This window comes from Anas platyrhynchos, chromosome Z (genome assembly GCF_047663525.1).
Source record: "Anas platyrhynchos isolate ZD024472 breed Pekin duck chromosome Z, IASCAAS_PekinDuck_T2T, whole genome shotgun sequence".
Lineage (NCBI taxonomy): Eukaryota > Metazoa > Chordata > Aves > Anseriformes > Anatidae > Anas > Anas platyrhynchos.
In genome coordinates, this window is record NC_092621.1 from 85,456,479 (window position 1) to 85,467,647 (window position 11,169).

At 50.4% G+C, this 11,169-nt stretch overlaps 1 protein-coding gene across 1 annotated transcript; it reads left to right on the forward strand.

The window, feature by feature from the left end:
* Positions 1 to 4,769: 4,769 nt before the first annotated feature.
* Positions 4,770 to 10,934, forward strand: GRHPR (glyoxylate and hydroxypyruvate reductase). The gene is made up of 9 exons (XM_027446170.3): positions 4,770 to 4,927; positions 5,017 to 5,147; positions 5,238 to 5,310; positions 5,410 to 5,526; positions 6,106 to 6,194; positions 6,858 to 6,962; positions 8,158 to 8,293; positions 8,641 to 8,771; positions 10,646 to 10,934. Exons 1-9 carry the CDS (start codon positions 4,839 to 4,841, stop codon positions 10,765 to 10,767), a joined length of 993 nt encoding a protein of 330 aa, XP_027301971.2. The 5' UTR covers positions 4,770 to 4,838; the 3' UTR covers positions 10,768 to 10,934.
* The last annotated feature ends 235 nt before the right edge of the window (positions 10,935 to 11,169 follow it).

Sequence of the window (11,169 nt, forward strand, 5' to 3'; positions counted from 1 at the left end):
ATAGGTCCCAATGACAAGGCTGAGGTAGGTCCTAATCTGCTGAAGGGTTCAGGATGGCCACCTTCAGCAGCATATCGCTGGTTTATACCAAGATTAAACCCAAGCTATGGGTGCAAACCACCTACTCCACCGCCGTCTGACTTGCAGTGGCAGGACCCAGTCTGAGAGTGGTCAGCAGTCAGCAGCATCTCAGTGCAACATGGCTATGCTTCCCTTGCGCAGCCACAGAAGAGTTGGAGAAAGCACAGAGCCATGGCCACAGGCCCGAAGGTCACCTTGCGTGGGCACCCTCTCCACCAAGCCGGCCCTTCCCAACACCACAGCCTCAGTAAGCTGGGCTCAGCAGCGTGCAGCCCAGCAGCTCCACACAGCTTGCACAGCTCACCCCCAGCCCCTCTCCTGTGGAGCTGACCTCCACGCCTCCATGTGCCCAGACCCCTTTGCTCCTGGGGACAGTTTTTTTTGTTGTTACTGCCGTTGTTTTTTGCTGTTGTTCGTTTCTTTGCTTTTGTTTTCCATTTTTCATCCCTGGTAACATACAGCATGTCCTGAAAAAGCAATGCAGCCAAGCCCCGCAGCTCAGTTGTTAATTAGCCCGCCAGGCCCAAACAAATAATGTCTTCTTTTGGAACTGACTGATGTCTGGTTTGGTCCCAGCAGCAGCCCTCTGGGAGGTGCTTTTCTAGTTTGGGTTCATGTAAAACCCCAAGAAATCATTTCTCACTCCAGGCACCTCCTGGAGAGCCACAGCCTCTCCCTCAAGCCCCCAGCTTGTCGCTGGGCCAGGACAGTGACCCAGCCATTCTGCTGACATCTTGCAAGGAGCTGTCAGATCTCTGCATGCCTGTATTCTCTGGAGAAATGTAAGCTCTGTCAGGGGTGACCTGTATTTCGAAGGACATCACCTTTCCATCCTGAAAGCCTGTGATTGTTTTTGCCCTGCACTGACATGCCCTCCTAAGACCCCATCAATCTCCTGGTGTACTCAGGTGGATGACATTTCCACCTCTTTCGGTGGACCAACAAACTGCAGAGGTAGAGGCAGAAACGTACAAACAGTGCTCTGAGAAGGTATTGCAGTGGCAGGGTTTCTGCTGATGAGGTAGGATAGATGTGCTAGCTGCTGAGGCAAATCCCTGTGTGCCTGCACAGGAGGAAAGGAAAGCTGGCCCTGGAGCTGGCTGGGAGGTACTGGTGCCCTGGCTGCCCCAGCAGCAGCCCTGCCATCCACCAGCAAAGCAGAGGAGGATGTGGCTGTGCTCTCTCTCATTTCAACTCTCAGAAAGGTTTTGCAGAGCTCTTCAGAGCTTCCCTGAGGTACATTCTTCTGCAGGTTTGGCTGACACAGAGCAGATGGTAAAAGCAGGATTTACAGATCAGGTGCTCAGGTAACAGGAAAGGCGCCAGGTCAGGCACGTGTATGTGTATACACACACACACACACGGATGTGATATGTCTATGAAAAACAGAAACTGGGAATTTCTGTCCAGTTTGTCTCATGGGACAAGAATAAAATGTTAGGTTGAATGGCATCCCATGTAAAACTGAGGAGGGGAGCCTCTGCCTACGTCTGTGGCTCATCCTTGGGCCAGGCAACAATAGGATTTCAAGGACTGCTAGGCTGCGTGGTATGGCCTGAGGGTCAGCACTGGTAAGTAAGTGGCTTTGGGACTCCCAGTGGGGCTGCAACAGCCCGTGGAGAGTTGGTTCTCCTACAGGTCTGTATACAGAACTGCCCCAAATTTCTGCACTGTGAGACCTGGCTCAGCCATACCAAGAGGACATAGGTATTTCAGTAGAACCAAGGCTGGTCCAAAACCTATGATTTTTGGAATTAAGACAGGCAAAATGCCATTTTCAAAACTCTTCAACTCTAACACCTTTATATTTTTGTACATATATATATATATATGTATGTATCTTTTTCATTCTCTGTGTATTTGTTCATTGATATATATTCATGCCACTTCCAGTTAAAAAAGATCTGGCCAAAATGTTCTTATTTTCAGATTTCAGAAAAGAAAAAAAAAAAAAAAAAACTTGTGACACAAAAGGATTTTGTCACCAAATTGTGCAATGACTTTATCCAAAGGAGCACAGATCAGTCTGCAAGTGAAATACATTCTGCTGAGGCTGACCTGCAAGCAGGGAAGCACATGCTGCCTTGTTCTTGCCTGGAGCTTGTCACCACAAGCTTCTGGCATCAAGCAGTGAGCTTCTGAGACATCCTATACCGTGTCCTGGGAGCATTTGATGGCCAAGTCCCACAAGCCACTCTGTACCTGTGGTGGAACTGGTGGCCCGGGATGGTGGTGTCAATCCAGGGCACTTCAGAAAAGTGTTTTTGCCAGCTTAGAGCAATTCCAAGCCACACAGGCAAGCAACTGGTTTATACGCACTCTGTGGATTTTAGTGTAACAAGGAACACACCTTTGTTCCAGCATTATTATTATTTTTTTTTTAATAAGTCCTTTCAGGGAGTGTCTTGCTCATGAGGCTGCCACTGGAGGCACTGCAGGCATTCCGAAGTCTCCACTGTGCACTGAGAAGTGACTCTGGCAAGACTTGGCACCAGCACCTTTCAAAGAAACCACTCCGCTGCATCCAACTGCATAAGCAGGAAAGGACGGAAGGGATGGTAAAGGTAAAAAAACCTTGCCACCACTGCACCGCATGATTAGAACAGAGATGTCATGCTGGAGAGCATATAGTCCTGACACAAATCCTTAGGCAATGAGAAAGGGAGATAAGATGTCAGCACTAATGATAACCCAGCTCAATATAAAAAAATGAAATTTCAAGCAATTATGAAAAAAAATAAAATGGCCTCTGCTGGCATAATCTGACAGTATCCTGATGGTGGGAGAAGACGTGCATCATGATAAAGGAAAATCCCACAGGTAGAGTACAGTCTTATTAGATAAGCTGATACCTCATACAGCACACATGATTTGTGCCAGAGAAAAGTACTGTAAGTCCTTGCCCTCTGAGTTTACTATAAAACTCCCATTAAGATCAGGTGGTTACACACTCTGGATTTCTTTAGGCCTCTTGTTAAAGCTTTCAGCAGATAATGACAGCACATATCTCCTAGGGCAGTGATGTAGGAGAGAAGCCCAGAGGCTGATAGATCCTTTGTTTTCCCGTCATGGGCGATGCAGTGAAGCACAGTGACCAAGTCGAGGCTTTGCCCAGTGGTCAGACCACAGCTGTCAGTCAGGATGTCCCAGTGCCTGCAGATTATCATCCCTTTAAACTTAAAAACTGTGGTGAGTGCATGCTGCAAATCATTCACATTTGCTAGTACACACATGTGGAGCACCTACTGTGTAGCTGCAGAAAGCAACCCAGTTACACACTCTGGGATGTTAATCCCACTTGCCCTCTGTCCATTGATGTGTTATCCTCACTGTTTTGACACCATGTTCATTCCCAAAGGTAGTACACCTGTATCACTTGACGTTTTTATACAAGAACGTGTCTTATTTTCTTTCCCTACCCCCTGCCCTGCACAAACCTGCTGTTTACATACCTGATGACCATTTTATTGTCATCAAGCAGATTCAGATCAGATCTCCAGCAAATTTAAATCCCACAAGATAAGGGTCTGGCTACTGCAGTTTAAAGAGCAAAGTCTGTCTTTAGCACTGGGAGAGGATTTAGTACCAATCTCTAGATGTTGGAGACCTCTCAAAGTAGTCACTGGAGACTCTGAGGTGGAAACTCCTATCCTAAACCACTACCCAATATATCTAGCACCAAGTCTCTGCTAGTTGTGGCAATACTTTTCAATCAGTGAAACCTGGGCAGCCATCTCAGCCTATACTGTTGCTGTGTGGGTGATGTGTCAGAACTGGGGTGCTCCACAGCGGTTCTTTAGGCAAGTGAGCAGAAGCACTTACGGGGGATAAATGCTGTTCCTAGAGCTGCAAGCAGCACTGTTTGTTCCCCTCAGCCCTGTTTTGGGTTAGATGCGCTCTGCTGTGACATACAGACTGGGACCCAGCTGGATCTATCACCACAGTCCTACATGCCTCCAGGGCCAGCAGGGAAAGAAGAGATGTCTGACAAGCTACACGTGAAAGAGTATAGCTTGGAAGACAGTTTTGATCAGGGAGCTTGCTGGATGACCACAGCAAAACATAATGTGGGAGGATCCGGCACACTGTAAGCAAGAACAGAAATCCGCCAACATCTCCCATTAAAAGCATCATCAGCCTAAAATGAATGGCATGGGCATAAAGCCATGCCTCAAATCCATGCTGGGTGATGCAGTTTCCACCCCAGCTTACTTCCTTAGTTCACCAGGCCCTTGGCTGATGGGTGACAGTATTATATAGCCACACACATTATGTAACGCGATGAAGACATGAAATTGTCATCATCGTCACTAAATGGTGGACAGAGTTTGATGTTGTAGCTGGCTGGCCGTGGCGTCCCTCAGTGGTGCTCTGTGCTTGCACTGCGTTGGATCCGGAGCATGGGGGCACAGCCCCGGCTCGGTGCCTGCCACCCGGACACAGCATGCAGCCAGCCACCCTCCCAGGAGTGACCTTTCTTCAGGCGTCCTTGCTCTGGCGAGGGGGGCTCATTAAAATTATCTCTATTCTTCCTCGCGGGCTACACAATCAGGAGCAGGGATCTCCCCTGGATTTGCATCCGCACAACGCGCACCCCACAGAAGCACAACCTCTGACATTTCCACCACCCCAGCAGCTCTTTCAGCGCTCGTTTCTCGTCAGAAAATCCCGCCTGCAGCCCCCCCGACACGGCTCTGCGGGGGCCGGGCGCGGGCCGCGGGCAGGGTCCGGGCCGGCGGGGGGCGCTGCGGGCGGCCATGAGGCGGGCCGTGAGCCGGGCCATGGCGGTGTTCGTCACGCGGCGGATCTCGGCTGAGGGGCTGCGGGTGCTGGCGGAGGCCGGCGGGTGAGGGCGGCGGGCAGGGCCGGGCCGGGCCGGGCAGCCCCATGGCCGTGGGCTCGGCGGCTGACGGCTGTCGGCTGTGTCCCCCGCAGGTGCCGCGTCCAGCAGTGGGACTCGGAGGAGCCCGTCCCGCGGGCGCAGCTGCTGGCGGGGGTGTCGGGCAAGCAGGGGCTGCTCTGCCTGCTCTCCGACCGCATCGACCGCGAGGTGCTGGACGCCGCGGGTGGGTGCGGGGACGGGGGGCAACGAGGGGCAACGAGGGGCAACGAGGGGGGGGGGGGCGAGGGGCGGCTCTGACCCTGGTGTCTCGCAGGGCCCAGCCTGAAAGTCATCAGCACCATGTCCGTGGGCTTCGACCACCTGGCCTTGGACGAGATTAAGAAGCGGTAACCTGCGGGCTGCGCGCTGATAACTGGGGGAGCGGGGGGTCAATGGGTGGCAGGGGGAAGCCTTTACCCCCCCTGAGCCCTGTGCTTGCCTTTCAGAGGGATCCGCGTTGGATACACCCCCGATGTCCTGACCGATGCCACCGCAGAGCTCTCCGTGGCTTTGCTTCTGGCTACGTGCCGCCGGCTGCCGGAGGCCGTAGAGCAGGTGAAGAAGTGAGTATTTGCAGCCCTGTGCCGGAGCAAGGGCTGGCTTTTGCAGGAGCTGGATCAAATTGGAAAAAAAATCCCAGCCCTGGACAAATGAGATGGGGCTGAAGCCAGAGCGTCACCAAGCTAGTGGAAAATCTCGCTGGCTAGTGTGGAGTCCACTGCAGTCCTGTGATTTTTTGCAGGCATGTTATTCAAGGGCTGCAAAAGGGACGCTAGTCTCTTCTGAACACCCCGATGCATGCTGTAGATAGAGGAGCAGGGGTGAGAACCACTGAATCAGCTCTGAACCCCCTGAGATCTGGCCAGACTTCACTGCCTGGCGCTTGGTCCAAGGCTCTGCTTGGTAGCATGCTACGTTCAACCAGTTCTGAGGCATCTGCTGCATACCCAAGGCTTGAGCAGATTCCTGCATGAGACCCCAGAGCGAGCTTGAAGCGGGAACCTCTGGCTATAAGATCATCCAGAGGGGCTAGCCTGCTGCAGTGCTTATGGTTTGTGGTGTACTTGCCACAGTGCTGGGCCAGGCTGTGTTGGCTCTCTGCTGCTGATTCCTTAACGTTTCCACCTGACTCTCTCTGCTAGTGGTGGCTGGACAACATGGAAGCCTTTGTGGATGTGTGGCTATGGTCTGTCTGATAGTACGGTGGGCATCATAGGTCTGGGAAGAATAGGTAAGTGCATGTCATGTGCAAGATTTGTGTGCCTCTGCTGGTGGGAGGGTGCTTTTGGTTTTGTCCCGTGCTCACTTATTTAAAATCTATTGGAACAACCAAGAGGGCCCCGTAGAGCTTCTCTGAGCAGTGATCTTGACCCATCAGGCTTAGACCTTAAAGTTTTAATTATTCACATGCATCCACTGTACCTGAATGCCACAGCAAACTGGACATTGTCCTCCTGGTTTTCACTTAAACAAATACCCTTGACAAAGTCCAGGACAATGTGCTTTTCATCTGATCAGTTGTTGACTTTGTCGGCTGCTGGCTGTTTCTTTCCTCGCTTTTTGGTTTGCTCTCTAGGGTAGCTTCAGGTTTATTATCCCGTGGCTAAGAGTTCATTCCTGCTCCCTTGAGGAGCAGCAAAAGACATCTGCCACTCACCCCGCTGGGAAATGAGCCGCACAGGAGCAATCCCAACCAGGAATGTCACAGCAGCCCTTTAGCAAGACATATATTCTTTCCTTCCAGCTAAACCACATGCATGCTTGCTAACAGGTGCATAGGATGGAGCAGCAGCAAGGCTTGTGTGACCCCTGTAGCTAGGTGCTAGACACTGTGCTGTGTGCCCCTCTGCAGGAATCAGCACAGCAGGTAAAAGGTTTTCTCTCTCATTTTTAGGGCAGGCGGTTGCCCGCCGTCTAAAGCCATTTGGGGTCAAGAACTTTTTGTACACTGGAAGTCGCCCAAAACCAGAGAGTGCTGCAGAGTTTCAAGCCGAGTTTGGTAAGAAATACAAATGAGATGAGAGAAACAGTGAATCTTCAGTTGTGGGGTAGAAAGCAGCAAAGCTGGGCTGGCCTTGGGAGATGCCACCTGGAGTGGGTGAGTCATTAGGGAGCAGAGGTGTTGAGTAGGGTATTCAGTACAGCTGGGCTGAACAGGTATGAAGGCAGCAAAAGGAGCTGGTGCTGAATGTCTCTTGCATGGTAGCAATGGATGGAAGAGAGGGGGAAAAAAAAGGAAGGAGTCTTCCTTTGACCCAGATGGTTTCAGATAGTAGGTTCGCTTGACGCATTTAGGTTTTAGCTGACAAACCAAGATAATAGTGGGCTATGGGTTTTTTCATTGTTTTGTCTTTATATCTGTCTGCTTGTAATTGCCAGTTGGTTTCACTCTTAAAATCAAGTGAAAGGTAGCGGTGCCATGGAAGGGTACAGTGGCAGCTGCTCCTGTCAGGAGCAGTGGGAAGGGTCTTGTTAACCCAGTGAGATACCTTAAAGTCCCACAATGGGGCAGAAGCAGGGAGGAGGGGAGGGGAGGGGATGGGACTGACTGGAGAGTATTGCTGATAGTAGATGTTGGGTGCCGGAAACGAACACGGGCTTTAACCTTCTGCTTTAAAATGAATGTCACAGTCCAACAAAGCCTAGCAGTATTTCTTAGTTAGTAAACAGGACTTCTCTGCAGGCCTGTTGGAGTCCTGAGTCTTGCATCCAGTGCTAATTTTTCAGTCCAAAGACAATACATTTCCAGTTCGTGCTTTTTCTTGCAGTCACTGCTAGTCCCTTGCATTTTCCTCTACTCAGATCCAGGAAACTGCATGAGTTACATCTGTAGGTAATATAGGGAGAGATTTAATATTGATATAAACAGTCACTGCAGTATTTTGCTATCTAAACATGAAATACATTGTAGAGCCTCCTTTTGGCCAGATAACCAAAACATTGCTAGATTTCCCTGTGGATTGATCATAATATAAAAGTGAAACCAAACACTACGATAGTATCTGTAGGAATGTATCTCTGTGTAGTCCGTTTGATGTTTGCCCATTCTTGTGTCTCTCCTTCTGTGGAGAAAGGTTGACAACGTTTTTCCAAAGATAAACTTGCTTGCTGGTGATTCTTGTGAATTAGGAGGGTGGCTGAGAGAGCCTGGTGAAGCCTCTGACAGGAGCTGTGCCCTTTGTTTCTCCACTCAGTCCCACTCACAAGGCTAGCTGAAGAGTCAGACTTTGTTGTTGTGACATGTGCGTTGACTCCTGACACCCAGGGAATGTGCAACAAGGATTTCTTCAGCAGAATGAAGAAGACCTCTGTGTTCATCAACACAAGCAGGTAATGGTATCCCAGTCTCTGGCACAGGCAGCGTGACCCTGGCACCCTGCTGATAGCTCCGGCTGCAGAGGGATCCCGTCAGTGGTGAGATGTGCTTTGTCTGGGAGTCCATGCAGGATGTGAAATCATCATGACTGCAGCCACAGGAGCGGTTTGTCCACACTGTGGCCTGCTCCCTCCATCTCAAGGTTTCTTGGTTTCACCCAGAGTCAGGATAAGTTGCTTAGGGGGCTACAGCCTCTCTCTCCTGCCTGGGGCCCTGTGTCCAGCCCCGGAGGGGTGGATGACCCCAAGGTCTTTGTTGGCCACTTGGGAGCGGTGTGAGCCCATCTCTCTGCTTTTCCCAGGGGGGCTGTGGTGAACCAGGAGGACCTGTACGATGCATTAGTCAGTGGCCAGATCGCAGCTGCAGGCCTGGATGTCACAACGCCAGAGCCGCTGCCCACTGACCACCCTCTGCTCTCCCTCAAGAACTGCGGTAAGTCGCTGTGTCTGCAGCAGGGGCTTCCCCTGTCACTCTCCTGGCCACCTGCTGCTTGGTGTGCCACCTCTGCTTAAGGCAAGGGACCTGCTAGTTGACTTCAGAAGGCTTTTCTGTCTGTGCAAGCTTGAAAATGGTGAGTGAGAACTGAAATGTCTTTAACAGCTCCCCACAGTACAAAATGGTTACTTACAATTTGCTTAAACACATGATTTTCCTGCCTGTGAAAGACCTTATTAATGTGATATAAAACAAGCATAAGTGGTATTTTAATACTCCAGAAAGCAGTTGAGATTGTCTTGTCTTACAATATCTTCCTGGTAGATCTGCATTCAAAGAACTGAGACGTGAGGTGAAATTCAGGAAGGGGGTTGATACTGGCAGGTGCTGGAATGTGAAACCTCTGACCATGCCCTGCGAAGTTCTGGTATTCTGTCAGCTCCTGGGCACAGAACTCTGTAAGAAAGGCTTCCTGTGCAGCTAGAAAGCTGGGTGCTGTGTCTGTCTAGAGGAGTCTGAGCCTCAGGAATGCTCCAGCAGGGCTGACCGTCTAGCCCATCCACTGTGAGTCTGGGCAGAAAGGTGTTGGCTCAGCATCGTGCACAGGAGCACAGTTAATTAAGTGCCAAGTTGTTTGATGTATGTCAGGAAACCAGAGAGCCCGCAGCTGAAGAAGCCAGTAAGAGCTTGTGCTGTGGGGTGAGCAGAGGTTTCTTTGCAGGAACACCTGAAACCAGGGACAATCATTTATCACTTCTGACTTTACCAGTGCTTTCCTGAGAGCTGCCATGCTGGGCAGGGTGATGTTTTAGTGCAGCAGCCCCCAGGCTACAGGGTGTTAGTGGACCTCAGCATTTTCCTAGGATATCCTTGTCAGAGAAGGAGATGACTATGCTGGGGGCTGTTTCCTATGTCCTTTAAGCTCTTCCATGCAGCTCTGCCCCTGCAGGCACCACAGGCCATCCAGTGTGATGGTGTGGGAGGCAGCAGAGTGTCCTCTGCCAAGGAGGGATGTTTTTTGTGTAAGGAAAAATCTGTTCTGTGGAGAGAAAAAAAAAAAAATGTAGGAAGGTCAGGGTGAAAATGTGGTCTTGCCCACGGAAACAGAAGTTCATAGCTGTTGCTTTGACTGTCATTTTATTAAACACCATTTTTGCTGTGTTTTGTTTAGATCCCATAGTAGGTAATGTGAGAAATGATAAAAGCAGAGAAATATTTCTGGGAATATTTTTGGTACTTCAGAGACCTTAGAATCTTGGAATAACACCAACCAAGACAAAAACAAATACCTTTTGTTCTGTTTTGTTTTTTAAGTGGAAATGAGGCTTTGATTTTGAAACTATTGACAGATTTCACCCAAAACTGCCAAGTAATTTCAGCAGTTGGAAAAACACAAGATAAGTAGAGGAGGAAGTGTTGGCCTTGTTTCCACAGCAAACAGAGAACTCACGTGTGGTTCTTGATTGTGAACCAAAGGACCTACATGTCCCCACAGTTTGCATTACAACCTTGGTGGTGAGCAGAACTTCCTACGGGTGTGTGGTAATGAGACCACAGTGAGGGAATTTCACTGCGTATTTCTGTGTCAAAGGAATGTTTGTTTCACATCTACCACTGACTCTGTCCATGCAGCAAGTACCAAGCCTGAATGTAGAAAGGAGGACTCGCTCTTGACTGTCTGTCTTCACAAATAGCTTAGTTAGTTAGTTATCAGATGTGCTTGGCAGCCGTGTGTTTTGTGTCAGCTCCTTGCAGAGAGGCAGCTGAGGGAGGACCGTGCTTGCCCACCCCTGGGAGGACTGGGCCAAAGGAAAGCAGTATGAGGTCAGTAAGCATAAGAAATCCCTCAGTAACCCTTTCTGTCCATGCAGTGATTCTGCCACATGTTGGGAGTGCCACCTATGCCACGCGGACCACCATGTCGGTGCTGGCTGCTGACAACCTGCTGGCCGGTCTGCGGGGAGAGCGCATGCCCCATGAGCTGCTGCTGTGACAGCCCGCAGCCAGCCACCTCTGTGGGGTCACCGTGCAGGATGCCGCATCGCCCTCCAGCCTGGAGAAGCCTGAGAGATGGGTCTGGTGCCTCTTCTCTGCAGCTACCGTGCCAATGACGTCCACAGTGAGAGAATTGTACCCTAGCTATTAAAGAGAAGCAGTGACTGTGGTGTGTCTTTTTTACTCGGGAAGGGGATTCCTCCACACATGTTGTTGTCACGTTTGTAAAGTGGGGAAGACAACATTCTGGGTCTTTGGGTCAGTTTGAGAGGGCCAGGCAGTTCTGTGCTTGAGCTCCAAGCTCTTATCCAGAGAGGTTATTAGGCAATAGGCAGGGGACCACAGCTGCCATCAAGGGAGCTGCTTCCAGCTCACTGCCAAGCATGCATTAAAAGACCTA

Excerpts from the sequence above, each read along its gene's own strand:
- GRHPR (XM_027446170.3), top strand. The coding sequence starts at position 4,839 with ATGAGGCGGGCCGTGAGCCGGGCCATGGCGGTGTTCGTCACGCGGCGG. Across the intron at positions 4,928-5,016 it reads GTGCTGGCGGAGGCCGGCGG|GTGCCGCGTCCAGCAGTGGG; the intron begins GTGAGGGCGGCG and ends TGTCCCCCGCAG. Across the intron at positions 8,294-8,640 it reads GTGTTCATCAACACAAGCAG|GGGGGCTGTGGTGAACCAGG; the intron begins GTAATGGTATCC and ends TGCTTTTCCCAG.